At 39.8% G+C, this 14,707-nt stretch overlaps 1 protein-coding gene across 2 annotated transcripts in view; it reads right to left on the minus strand.

The window, feature by feature from the left end:
* dcc (DCC netrin 1 receptor) overlaps positions 1–14,707 on the minus strand; it is a 309,299-nt gene that overhangs the window by 20,944 nt on the left and 273,648 nt on the right. For both annotated transcript variants that reach the window (XM_036214404.1, XM_036214403.1), the window contains exons 26-28: positions 13,392–13,541; positions 10,209–10,508; positions 1,085–1,233 (exon numbers count right to left, since the gene is read on the minus strand). In XM_036214404.1, coding sequence (XP_036070297.1) covers positions 1,085–1,233; positions 10,209–10,508; positions 13,392–13,541 — 599 coding nt within the window. The remainder of the gene's footprint in view (positions 1–1,084; positions 1,234–10,208; positions 10,509–13,391; positions 13,542–14,707) is intronic.

Raw genomic sequence — 14,707 nt, forward strand, 5'->3', positions numbered from 1 at the left:
CATGTCGACCAGCTGTTGCAGATACCGGCAGCCAGACAGCTGGCTCACGAGCACTTTACAGATGTACCACCTGTCGATTTGTCTGCGCAGTGACATAAACACAGCAGAGAGCAGATGTTAGTGAAGGAGCTGTGGATGTAAACTTTAACCTGTCACAACATTTACTGTTATTATCTCTGTGTTTGGAATCTTAACAGTTTGGCAGGTGTATTAGATGTTATGATCCATGTTCTTAAATTTAAAAAATGTTTCTTGTATCAGCTAAAGATGCTAACTGGAGACTTCTTCTCAAAGAAATATGAAATCGTGTATTTGAAGGTAAATTTTGAGATTTATTTACCATGTATGTAATCCAAAAATAATAAAAGCTGTTGTAGTTTCATTTGAAAATGTGGTAAAGGGTGTTTTTTTTGGCACTTTGAGGTTTTTTAATAGAGAAATTACTTTGTTACTAAAGTTTGTCAGTCATTCATTCCACTGAATTTCTCCTTTCTCCCAATCTCCCTCCTTCTGGGTTTGAGTGACAAGCATTTAGAAATTCAGTCATACAGATTTTAACACAGAGGCAAAATCATGGATATTTAGAAGCAGATAATTTGACAACAATCCACTACTTGTAGCAGTAGAAAGCTCAATTCTTGCACTATTTAGAGATTAATCTTTATAGATGATAAATATGTAAATACACCACATGTTCAAACATTTTGCAAGTTTTTTTTAAGTCATATTTGATAAAAATCAGTTAAGAAATGAGGAAGCCAGCCTGATTTTTGTGGTTGATGTCTGCCAGTCCTCCACTGAAACAGCAGCATTCTGCTGCCATGACTCAATGGGTAGTAATGGCACCTGCGCGCGCACGTCTCTGTCTAAAGCAGCGAATAGGCAAAGGCCAATCCAGTAATATATATCAATGGAAGCAACCAATGCCAGTCCTTTGGCCCATCAGTCTCTTCCATGGCGTGTCTCTAACACACCTGAGTTTGGACAACCAGATAAAATAACCAGCAGAAGCTTGATTATAGAAGTCTATGGCAATGTAGGTCTATCTGCTGTATTAAAACAAACCCAAAAAACCTGCACTTACATTAGTTGCTGAATCCTCTGGAAGCTTGGCTCCGCCCTCTTCTTGTAAATCTGGCGCAGTAGGTACTGAGACAGGAAGCAGAGGGGAGCGAGCTTTCCCAGCCTGACCCAAAGATGCGGTCTTCACCTGGGGCTTTGGCAGGCTCCCACCTGAGGGAAACAGGAGACTTTTCAAAACATGTACTGTATGCTCCTGAAAACAGTGAGGTTTCCAGCCTTTTAGAAACATTGTTCAGTATTTCACTCATTTCTTCTGAAGAAGTCTGCAGTCTAGTTTTAAACTGAGGTTGAGCACTTTATAAAAAACTGACATCAGTATCAAAACTGGGAGCATTACTGATTGTTTCTGATGATGATTTGAAGGCACAGCCTGAGTGTAATCACTGATTTTGGAGCTCTGGTTAATCAGGACTTTTAGTGACAGAAAGGCAATGGGTAGGAAAGGATTTTAGCATGAAAGGTCAAGTGTCAGCTATAATTTAAGACTGGAGGATGGCATAATCAATGATTTCAAACAGAATTTGAAAGTATAATCAAGAGAATAGCAATGACTCTCATCAAAATGATTTAAACAGATTTTTGAGGTCAGAATATAATTATTGCAGTAATAGAGTGAATCCTGAGCTCCATATATGATGACAGAGGATTCACATGCAGACCAAATGAAAGAGAATCGCATCCCGGATCTAGAGGAACAGCCATGACAGACAGTTATGTGGGTGCAATCATCAATGGTCACGCCATCTTTAATTTCTCAGGCAAATTAATGCGCACCGAAGATAATTTTGAGAGTACTTGAAAAGGTTTACAAGAAAGGTCAAAGAGGATTTGTGTAAGTGAAAAAGTGACTGTTTAATGGAACCAATGTCACATTAAATGCCAAAGTCAAAGAAACAAAAAAAATGCAGATTTTAGGAAATAAAAGATAAACAAACCACCAAAAAAACAAGAATAACCAAGCAGGTGTTTAATTAAGAGTAGTAAACAATATTTCATTGACTTTCTATCAAAATGTTATAATGTCCACATCAAGAAAAAAGGTGAACAGCAGCCCCGTGCTTCTAATCAGAGCTTGACTGCCTGACGATGGTCTGACTGAAGCTGCTCACCAATCAAAGACTACAAAGAAAATGTCTGTCTGCAGCTCTTTAGGATTTTTGCTGACACAATAGACTGTACAGCAGACCTTAGTAACCATTCTGGGGTGTGGATAAGACTTAAGAGACAGGAGGCGGGGCAAGACTGAAGATTTAACCCACCAGAACCCCAGAGTTTATGTTATTTGATTTACTGTAACTTTTCAACCATTAACACAATAATTCCAGCAGATCCCGAGATCTACTGGAATTATTGTGTTAATGGTTGAAAAACTACAGTATGTTAAAAATGTCATGTTCAAGCTTCACTGTCGACACCTCAGGTGTAAAGGGTTAAAAACCACGAATAAGACCTGGAGATGAGTCATGAATGAATAGGAAACTCTGGGATGCAGAGGTACAACAATTGACCTCCAAATGTAAGATTTCAGGCTCGGTTCCCGCCTTGCCCGTCCATGTGTTGGAGTGTTCTTGGATGATACACTGAACCCCATATTGCTCCTGGTAGTTATAGGTTGGCTGGTATAGCTTTTTCTTAACATCTTCTTTCCAATCCTGTGTTTTTAAAGATTTTTTTATCACAAGTTATTGAAGTTATAAACTGATTCCTCAGTAAAAGCATGTGGCTCCCTCTGGTCCCGCCTCGAATACTTGATTGACAGCTCACTCAAACAAGCTCACTCATGACAGACGACAGTATTTCCTCTAAAAATGTGACTCAGACCAACTCGGACCAATCACTGTCGAGGGGTTCCAAATGGCGGTGCCACTGACTAATACGGCCTTATTTTGTGAGAGTCGAGGTCAGGCGTGACGTCACACCTCGATACTTATGTCTATGGTCTGAACCAACATGTCTGCTCTCACCACAGTCTTCTACACCTCTGTTCTATCCTACTTGAGTTCCTCTCATTTGCACAGACTCTTTATCTTGCTGGAGCTGACCTTCATTCTTTAACTTTCCAGAGGAAACCCTCATAAAAGGTTTGCATAAAATCTAAGACACAAAGTACAAGTTAAAGTAAGAAAACCTAGTAGCTCAAAACTCTGCTTAATAAATCTGGTTTGAACTTTAACACCAGCTGTCGTTGATAGAAACTGGATTTTAATTGTGCATTTTGCAGAGTTCAGAGGAGATTTTTGCTAATACTTATTTGATTTTCATCCAATCTCAGGAGTCCGACAGCAAATTTCACCTTAAGTGATTACTGTAATGCCTGCTACTTACTTCATTGTATGTTATCTAATAAAAATGACGTGTCACAAACAGGGAGACAGCTGGTTCTACATGCAGCAGGGTTATTAGTTCAGATAGGAACTAAACACAGCTAAAAGTGTACAAAGCTAAGTCAGAGTCAGACAGGCAGAGGTCAATCACGAACATGGGATCATCCAAGAAGAGAATAGAGATGTCAGAGTCCAGGTGAGGGTCAGGGCAGGTAAAGCAGGGTCAGAGACCGAACATCATGTCCAGATAGAAATGCTCGGTAATGCAGGCAGGGTGGCACAAAAGAAGACTTCACATAAAGCTAGGCTCAGTGTGCTGCTTCAGAAACAGGTTGTCAGATGGAGTCAGGCGAGTCAGTATTCTGGAGACTGCTCCTGCGGTGACCAGAGGGGGAGACAGAGCTCTGACTCTGACAACATGACTTTGGGTTTGTTTTGGGGAATGTGTTGGTCTTTGCTATTTGTTTTCCCTTTACAAATCTAGGCCAAACTATTGAGTTGACCCATAAAAGAGAAAAAGTGTTATTAGTCACTGTCCAGCTGTAGAACTTGAATATTGACATCAATGCACTTACTGAGCAGGATAGTTTGACCCAATAATGTTATTGATGTTTCTAAATGACAAGTCTGCACGCAACTAAAGTGAACATTAAAAGAGGGAACTAAGACTTGAACCAGCTGTCTGAATAACCACCATTTATAACATCAGCATCTAAACTTTACTGTGTAAAATCAGCTACCACTCCATCTGCATCCTGTAAAGAGGTGTAGGGAAGGAAACCAGACAGAGAACCACAACACTGAACAACCAAAGACACAAGAAAGAAAGAAGCTAAACCTTGACACACATTCCAATGCTGTGTCCCCACCAGCTCCATTCAGGATCCTGAAGAATGTCTCTTTAAGAGTGAAAAAGGAAAAAGAAACCACAAAGATTACTGAAGGGGGGGCTATTCCCTGAGCAGTCTGAACACATCCGGAGGCTCCTTCTTCAAGATGAAACTCTTTATCTTTACTTTCACTGCACTATTTCACTTCCTGATCAATAAACATCCCTTCTGCTCCCCAAGAACCGAAACACCTGGAACAGCTGTCTGAGCGGAACACGACACAGGCAGCTTTCTGATGCACAAAACACACAACAGGCTGCACCACACGGAGAAAATACAAACCCCTTCCCTCCTGTGACTCTTGTTACAAGCTCCTCATGAGGGATTTGACATCATGAAGAAGAAAATGTTATTTTAATGCAAATCAAAGAATAAACAAAAGTACAACCATGAAAAAGGCAAACATCTGCCAGAACCAAAAGCTCCTTAAATGTGTGAGAGCCATGAGCACACTGTCGTGGTACCTGGTGCCCCTTCAGGGGTCGGTTGGTGGGTTGGGGGTGGGGGGCTTGTCTGTTCAGAAAGGTGAGTGTATAAATAAATATAATATAGACCAGACAAGCCAGAGCGGAGGTGCGAATGCCCACCAGGGTTCACATCAGAGGTGTCCGTCTCTGTTTCTGGGTCAAAGCCAGAGGAAAGATTTATAGCGATAAGAGACATGAGGATGGAAGGAGAAGGGTTATTGATCCCAAGAAGATTTTGAAGTAAATACTGTTAAAGATGAAACATGTCTTTGAGGAGACGCCATGTCTCTGGAGGGAATGAGACGGCTTCTCATCCGCTCATCCAGAAGGCTGCTGGTTCTCGTCCTTCATTCCATGTTCAGTAAGAGAGGTTAAAGTCTGGATTGAAACTTCGATTAAAAATGTTTTTATTTCAGTTTTAAGGCAACATTTTTGAAGGAGCCAAACGGATTAATTGATTTTTCTTGAAACGTGTGAGGATTTTTACCTTTTTACTTTAGGATTCATTCAGGTTATTTAGTTTTTGGTTTTCATGTCAGTGTCTTGTCCTCTACCCTGTGGGTTTCAGGTTTAAGTCTTGTCCTGGTTCAGGTTCTTTCCTAGTCATATCTTTGTAATATTCAACTATTTTAGTTGTTTATTTTCTGTCTTCACATCTCCATTTCTCTGCATGCTAGTGTTTAAAATCACAATAAAAAAAGTAAACCATCTTGTCAATCATTAGAATTAATTTAGTATCAATACTGTCAAAATCATTTCGGTCACTACCATTAAATTCCACATTGATGTTGGCAGAGATGATGCTGTCATCATTGGATCTAGAGCTCACAAATAAAACCTGCAGTTTCACAAGTAGATTTATTTTTTATCGACACATTTTTTGCAAAGTGATTATTTTTATGTTTGTTAGTCTTTTCTCATCTAAATGTAGACGGATGGATCTGGTAGACTTAAGTCTGAGTCAGTTGGTGAATTTATTCATTTCATGGTAATAAAACATGAACTGAAGTGATTGCAAAAGATGTAGTTAAAAAATATGGTTCATTCATGACCACATAAATGGAACACTAACTGGTAATTTGATTCCTAAACTTTTCATGAGCCATTCCGAATCTCCTTCAGAACAGGAAACAGTCTTATAAACATTTCAAACAGCTGGTTCTGTCTGCCTCCAGCTGTAGCTCTGATGTCTTCCATCAGGATCAGACATTTTTAGACAATCCCATTACAGCTGCGGCCATTAAACAGCACATTCAGGACAATCTAGGTGAGTAACTGCTGCCTTTTTTCGACACAGATCAGCTTTACAAATTTGATTTACTGAGAAAATGAGACCTGAGATGATAAAATGGAAGACAAGTTTGCTGAGGTTTGCTGAAGCTGAACAATTGAAATAATAAAGTCTCATTTAAACAGTCTCTTCTTATAAAACCAACTTTAGTTCAAAATCCTTTCTTTCAATTAGAATTATTTCATTCACGCGGTTTTATTTTTTTCAGTTTTAAAAGCTGAAGCTTGAAACACTTTTGTTCCTGGTCTATCTATGGCTCGGTGGGCTGCATGCAGGACTGGTGCATGAAGCCAGGGCTCACTCCCCAGGGGGTGCAATGAGCTTTTTCCAGTGTGGGTCCTTAGGTAAGACCCTTCATGCTGCTGCCTATCTATGTAGCCACAGGGGGGCCCAAGTCTGGGTCTCCCCGTGCCGGTCCCCCAGCCCAAATAAAATACAGAGTTGTGTCAGGAAAGACATCTGGTGTAAAACTCTCTGCCAACCCAAATCCAGATAAGTGAAAGCTAATTCGCTGTGGTAACCTCTGATAGGACACCGACAGGTGACCAGCCAACATCTAGAGCTTCTGTGAAGAACTTTTAGAGGAGGAAGAGCTCTGCTGAGCGTGATGATGCATCACGGCAGCTGCAGTATTTCCTGTATTACATATCATTTCTCAGTGTTGACAGTTCCATTAATGTCAGCCAAAAACCTTGTTATTGTTGTGGGAATGCTTCAGAAGAATTCATTATAGTGATTCTTCTGCTCCTTTCTGTAAGTTTTTCAGCACGTAAAACTCAATCAAACTTCAGCAATTTCAACAATCTTGGTATCAAAACGTTCAGCTCGTTCAGGACATTACTGCTTGGGATTCAAAAACTTTATAGTTTTTGATTTATTAAGCAAAATATGCTCCATAGGAAAAGAATGAGAAACTCTTCAAATACAGTATTTTTACTTAGATTTGCAATAAGCCTCTCTCTATATATATTAATGGACTATGTTTTCATCTTTTAGTCATTTTCAGAAAAGAAAAATGGCATTGAGCTGTTATATTAGCATTCACATTATCTCATTTGGCTAATTTGTTATTTACTGAGGTTTTTTTAGGCTAATTTAGAGTTTATCATCTATTTTAGCAACATGCTAACATTTTTGACTAATTTAGTTTAGCCTACTGAGGAATTTTAGGCGATTTTGGGGTTTAGCTGGGATCAAAGCAATTTACTGGCTTTTTTCTTTGTCTAATCTGCTAAAGGTTTTTGGAGTTGATGAAATGGATTAATCAATTTGAATCGATTTAAACTTAATAGATCAATAATCCATTCATAAAAATATAAATCAATTTAGCACATTAAGTTCAAGCCCGCCAGCTTGATGCTAAAGTTTAATGGAATTTCTCATATGACGGCTAATGCTAACGCTCAGTCAATTTAAGCATACATCCTGACTAAATGAACATGTATATAAACATATTTTAACAATGTCATTATTTCACTAATACATTATACAGAATGTGAGCTGTATCAGATTATTATGAACATATTCATAACACATAGTAGATTATGAATGTATTTCTAAACAAATGTTTATAAATGTAGAAGCTCAAAATTGAATTGAATTTAAGAATCGAAGGAATTGAGAAAAAAAATGGAATCCAATCAATTCAGGCTCTTGTGAGTTGAATCGATAAGTTTCTGGACATTATAATCTATACCCAGCCCTAGTTTTATAAGCTAATTTAGAGTTTAGCTCATATTTAAGCAACACACTAAACATTTTTGTAAAGTTGGCATGGATTGAGGATTTTTAAGGAATTTTACTACATTTTTTAAAAAGAATTTAGGTTAACTTCAGAATTCTTTCATAGTTCTTTAACACAATTTCCAGTCTTTCAGTAAATTTAACATTTTGCAAATAGCTTTTGCATTTTCAGCAAATCCCTTCAGTAACTAAATTTAATTGCGTAACCATTTTCAGCAAAAAGCTTCAGCATCTTCAGTATCTACTTTCAGGAAAAAGCATTCACACTTGCATTATCGCAGGTAATGCAACTTTTCTGGTTTTGATTGTAGCATGTGAGAGCACAAGAAACCCTGGAACAAAGGTCCTTTCCTGTGTTTAGTCAGGGCTGCCCGTCACAGCGAGACTGAGGAGTCTCCTGCACTTGTCGCTTCTGAGTTCTGACTCCTCAGCAGAAGGTTTCCAGAAGCCAAAACTCAATGTTAATCTGAGGCCACCTGGGCATGGAAACAGTCCAACACACATGCACACACCACCAACACACAAACACACACCACCAACACACAGATCATATGCACCCATTTCAAGCACAAAGTATGAGGGGCAAATGATAAACATTGAAAAAAAAACACCGGTCTAATAAAAATGACATAATCTAAAAACAAAGGAGTAAAAACATTGACATGTAGACATTTCACCACCAAATAAATAAATGATGTATACATATCAATACTAACAAAGGATGGACAAGAAAACTTTCAACAGACAAGCTTGGATCACTAACATTGTGGCTTCACACAGAGATACAAAGAGGAGGTTGAAAGACGTGGTTGGACATGAGAACGTACAGCCAGGTAACATTAAACCTGAGCAAGAACAGAGCGAGATCAGGTCAGATCACATCCATCCCTCCAGCAAATGTCAAGGCCAGTTACAGAATATCAACTACGCACACAGACACACACAGTGTGCAACAGCCTGAGGCAAATGCATTTAGCCTCCCTGAGTAAAATATTAAACAAAGAGTGGAGGCTCAGCAGGGAGAATTCATCTAAGGAAGTCACAGGAATCTGACAGAAAATCAGGAGCTTCAGAAACAACTACAAAGAGTCTTTGGATTCATTTTGATTTATTCTGTGAGTCAGGGTTAACTGTTAAATCTCACAACTCTTCAGAAAAGGTTTGGTATAAAACTGTGGGTATTTCACACAATAATACTGAATCCAATCTGACCGATAGAAGATACAGCCAGTTATTCTTTTATTTCAGAGGGTTTCCCTCTCTTTCAGCTATTTACACAGTGGAGATTGCCTGGAGAATATGCACCATTATACAAATACATTCTATAAAAAAATCAAACAACTTGTTTTCCTGGATCTCTCACAGTGAAAGTATCTATTACGATCAAAAGAAATTCAGTCCTAAAACTGAAGCAGGCAAAGTCTAATTAAAGTGAGACTCTCATTCATTTTCAACTCCACCATAGTGTGTTGTCCAGTTTTAATGGTTCTGTGTGAATTGTAGTCTCAGTTTCTTGTTATTGGCTGACAGGAGTAATACCTAGATATTTTCTCTTTTTCTGACCATTCTCTGTAAACCCTAGAGATGGTTGAGAGTGAAAATCCCAGTAGATCATCAGTTTCTGAAATCCTCAAACCAGCCCGTCTGACACCAACAACCCTGCCATGTTCTAAGTCACTTTAATCACTGTTCCTCTCTATTCTGATGCTCAGATTAAACTGCATCAGATCATCTTGATCATGTCTACAAGCCTCTACACATTAAGTTGCTGCCATCTGATTGGCTGATTAGAAAATTACAAGTAGTTGGACAGGTGTGTCTAGTAAAGTGGCCAGTAAGTGTATATATGCACAACAGTAATCCAGCACATAACTGCAGGGTGGAAGATGCTGACTGGGAAAGGATACATGGAGCGCCACAACCAAGTAGCTGGAATAATATCCAAAAACATGTGTTCCGAATATGGACGGGAAACCCCAAAGTCAAAATGGGAAACACCACTGAAAGTGGTAGAGAATGAGAGATCAAAGATCCTGTGGGACTTCCAGATCCAGACGGATAGGATGGTAATGGAGAACCAACCAGACATTGTAGTGGTGGATAAAGAACAGAGGAACGTCGTTGTGGTAGATGTGGCAGTACCAAGTGGTGGTAACATCAAGAAGAAGGAACATGAGAAACTGGAGAAATACCAGGGACTCAGAGAGGAACTGGAGAAAGCTTGGAAGGTGAAAGTGACAGTGGTGACCGTGGTAATTGGAGCACTCGGGCTCTTGCTTGATCAAGTAAAGGTTAAATGAAGGAGAGAGATAAAAGCCTCACCTCTATGATCACAAAAAATGCTCTTGTTTTTCTAAGTTAGATACCTGTGAAGAAAGTGTGTGAATTTTAAATCCTTTGATTTACTCACCAGACTGGGACAACATGGAGGTGTACACCTTTGGGTCAATGGTTCCCATGGGTGGTGGCAGTAATGGGTTGGTGAAGCTACGTAGAGGATGGGTGGGCCGAACACAAGCGGTTGGAATGGTCCGGCTGCCCCCGGCCTGTGCCTCCTCAGCAGCAGCAGAAGAAGGGGCCCCTGGGACGGGGCCAACGGGAGGAACAAGCTCCCCAGGTGGAGCTGAGGAACCTGGGAGCAGGGGGGCGGGCTGCGGCGCTGCCGGCTGCTGCTGGAGGAGAGGGTTGCTGGTTGCATCTGATGACAGGGCTAGAAATGAGAGAAGTGGAATTAGGATGGACGCCGTTGTGAGCTGCAGCAATGACTTGTTACGAGACGAGGATCAGGGCTCCAAAAAGTCTTCTTCAGATGAACTGAACAGACTGTTTTTCCTGTGAACACCACCTTAGCTCCATTTAGTCCATCATTTAGGGATCCAATGTTTCTGAGATTACTATTGGGTACTGAAAGAAAATCCACAGTTTATTTTGATGCAGTGATGTGGATCTTCACCATTGTGCAGAATATACTGAATTTGATTCAGATGTTTTCAGTGCTACTGTGATTACAAAAGCTATAAAGGAAGCGAGGACCACCTTCTACCATCAGTGTTTTAAAAGTATACATTTTGTCCATGAAATAAGGCTCTTAACAAGCAGCCACAGTGAGAGGACAAAGACCTTCAAGTTGCTTTGTCATCACAAACACTGCTGGGAGCTAATCAGAAGCTTTGATTGATGAAGAGTAGGATCTGATTTATGCTGCAGTGTTGCTGTAACGTGAAAAACTGTGACAAGTTTTTTTAAACATGACAAAGCTTTATCTTTTGCAAAATTTCAATAGCGCCATGAGATGTAAGTAAAAACATTTTTTCCTCTTGTAGAAGTTGTACAGTCCAGAATAAAACTTTACCAAACATCAGCATGATCACAATTCTACAGAGTAAATGTTCTCTTTCTGAGGTCAATGTTCACTCTCAGTGATGTTCCACTTAGCTGAAGTAACATGAAGTAAGTGAAAGTTAAGCTCAGAAAAGAGAAGCATAGTAGTTAAAGTCCCCCTATGACGATTCAAAAAAAAAAAAACATGTTTTAATTATGATTATAAAGTTTTTGAACAAATCTCACAACCTAAATGCCTTAAACTTAAGATCTAAAGCTTCTGTTTCCAAAATCTCCTCTGAGGGGCGTGGCTTTTGGAGCTGAGTAGCTCCACCCCTGATCCCCCTGTCTGAATATGATAGCTCTGTGTCTCTCTATCATAAATCTTCACCGCTGCTCCATAAAAACATCCATCAATCTGGGTAATGTCCAGCCGTATGGTTCTGATCCGGATGTCAGCTGGACGAGGAAGTGAAGATCTTCATGGACAGAACTTCCTCCAAAATCCTGATTCTTTCTCCTTCCAGTTCACCAAAGACTCTTTTAGCTAATTCTCCAATGTTTATTGACTGTGATCAATACATTCAATCATTGGTTTCTCAGAGTTCTTGATAAAATAATCAAAGCTAACATCAAAATGCTCTTTCATTGATTTACAATCCTTTCCAACTGCGGTCAAATGAGCCGCCGTTCACATTTCCGTGGTCACATCAAGAAGCTCCGTGGAGTCTGGTGGAGATTTTCCAGCGTTCTCAGTCCTGCTACCGTAAGTATTGGATGAAACTCACACCAAAAATCCAGTGATGCTGATTTGACCACAGAAATGTGAACGGCGGCTCATTTGACTGCAGTCAATGTGAAGATACCATCTTCTCTTCTCCAGAACCTGAACTAGACACTAGGAACAGATGAGGGTTTAGTGCATGTGCAGCAGAGCTGTTGATGGAAAGAAGTGTGACGAGATGAGCGAGTGACGATAGCATCATGAACTCTAAAATTTGACTAAAGTCTAAAATTAGAAGACTCCCTTTGCAGTTCAAATGACAGATACTCTGTTGCAGTATAACACTACATCTGATCATCTGTGACTGTCAGAAGGGGAAGCACTTATTAGGCCTGGATGGAGTGTTTGCACACGGGCCAAACACTGGGTTATTCCATGCTTTTTTGTTTTTTTTTTACTTTGAAAAAACTTATTCCACAATTAGCAGTTCATTAAGACTCTCAAGATGCAGTTTACATAGATACAGTTAAACATCTGAAATTTAGAGCAGTTCATTGTGCTGTCATTGTAAATATAGCCTTCAAACATCCCTGTTCTTGGATGTTCTTCTCCCTCTAGAACCCAATCACCATCCTCTTTGCTGGCAGCAATCAGCCCTCGCAATTTGATGGTTGACTAAATGACTCTGAAGCCTCTCTTGTCTCTCTGCTGTTGTTAAATCAGTGACAAGAGGCAACCAGGAATCAGCCAATTATTGAATTACCGTTTCCAACCAGGTCATTTAGTATTTATCCCTCAAAGAAATTAACCTTAAAACTAATGACAGCCAGATGGCCGAAGAAGAGTAAAGACTGAGCTTGACTGGGCTGGCTTTTTACTCTATGTTTTAAATGTACTCGGCCACTGTAGCAGTGTATGGCTAGTTCACAGAAATTTAAATCAGTTTGCTAAGAAATGTATACTTTTTGATGGATATTTTAACCAATTCTGTGTGCTTTTATTTTCCCCTCTAACAATGACAGCACAAAAGATGAAGAAATTAAATAAAAAAAAATATAAAAATAATATGCAACTGAGAATCACACTCAGAATGCTACACAAATTCTAAAATAACTAATTCAATGGTAATTTTATTCTGGCCCTCACCAACTTTATGTGTCACAAAACTGATGAGTTCAGAATATCAGATTCTGGCTTTTGTCTTTGATATGTTGCTTGCATTAGCAGCACTGAGTTACAGAAAAAACAAAAAAAACTTCTATAGCTGCTTCGATCAGGTGACGATGACTTATAAAACTATTCCTGAAATAAACAAAACAAACTGCACAGTCTGAATGTAGCTCTACACCTCTAGTGTTATATCTCTTTGCTTAATGTATCCTGCTTAATAACTGTTTCGATGAGATAATTTACTATAACTGTATTTTCTATTATAGGGTCTTAGAAAGACAGCTTTCTTAAAGCTTTCACTTTAACCTAATAGTGCAGTTCTTCAAAATCCATTTATGAGCAGTGCCTCTGAAAAGCATGGTGGTAAATTCACAGTACCTGGAGTATATCCTCTGTCCAAAGTCAGACTGGGAAAAGGCATGGGCCTGAGGCTGAACTTGTTGTGGGTGAAGCCGCAGGAAGGTGAAGGCAGAATACCAGGATACTGTGCAGAATCCAAAGCAGGAACCGGGATGGCACTGACCACAGCTGAAACCACAACAGCCATTGAATTAAAAATATGAAACTTCAGTAGTGAAACAAACAGACATCTATCAGCTGCATCAGGGCTTTGGACACGAGGGTACACCCATGAGGCCGAGTGAGGGGAAGGGTCCATGAAAAAGGCAGATTCAGAGTCCATCAGTGCAGTAAAAAAACAGACATGCTTCTTACAAACTAGAGAGTAGCCAGTTAATAACACCTGAAAGATCAGCCAACAAAGAAGCTGACCTACAATCAATAAACCAGAGCACAGTGACACTTCCAGAGCTGCAATAAAGCAGGAAAACAGCCAGAACGGCAGGAAAGTGTCAGGTAGAGAGACGCAAGACTACAGGTGGAACAACACTGTCAAAGTCATGAAGAGAACTACAAGCTAATGCAAAAATAAATGCTTAAAAATGGTGAACCTGCAAAAACAGCAGAAACACAAAAAACCCACAAACTTTAGTCGTACAACAATGTTGTATAACTTGCACACATGTGTGAAACAAACTTATAAGGTGGAGAAAGCCAGACACTTTGCTTCAAGCCAACAGTTTAACTCTATGTAATTTAGCCTCCAATAAATGTCAGATAAACAGAGGTGAGAACACATTACACAGAAACTGTAGAAAAAGAATATTGCAGACACACCCCCTGAGTCAGATTAAAACCCCGCAACCCCTCAGATTAGCTCAGGATCACATGTTTGAAAGGCGGCAAGCAGCGAATTCCCGGTGACACCAATCTGGGAGGCGTAACTGGATCTACGATATTGCTACTCATGAAGGGGTTCTGAACTGCTCTTTGTCTGGCTGATGACTGATCTGGATGTTGTTTATGACCAAAAACATACAGCACAATGAATGCTCAGTGAATGCACCAGGCAGAGACGATCGCTGACACTGGGCTCTGTCATTCAACCTGCTGTTGGAGTGTTAGGGCAATAAAGGGAGGGGGGCTGTTGCATGAGATGGAATTAACACTAGAATCCCTGGAACTTTCAGCTTCTGCTGCAATGCCCCCCTCCCCTTCTGAAAGTAGTGTTGTGGTGATGACCTTAAACCATCAACAATGACTTCCGGTTTTCACAGTGCAGATTATCAGGTTTAAATTTGCAGGTGAAAGAAGTATTTTTAACACAGACAAATACAATAAATGACAAACTGGTG

Source organism: Oryzias melastigma, linkage group LG12, assembly GCF_002922805.2.
Source record: "Oryzias melastigma strain HK-1 linkage group LG12, ASM292280v2, whole genome shotgun sequence".
In the NCBI taxonomy this organism is placed as follows: domain Eukaryota; kingdom Metazoa; phylum Chordata; class Actinopteri; order Beloniformes; family Adrianichthyidae; genus Oryzias; species Oryzias melastigma.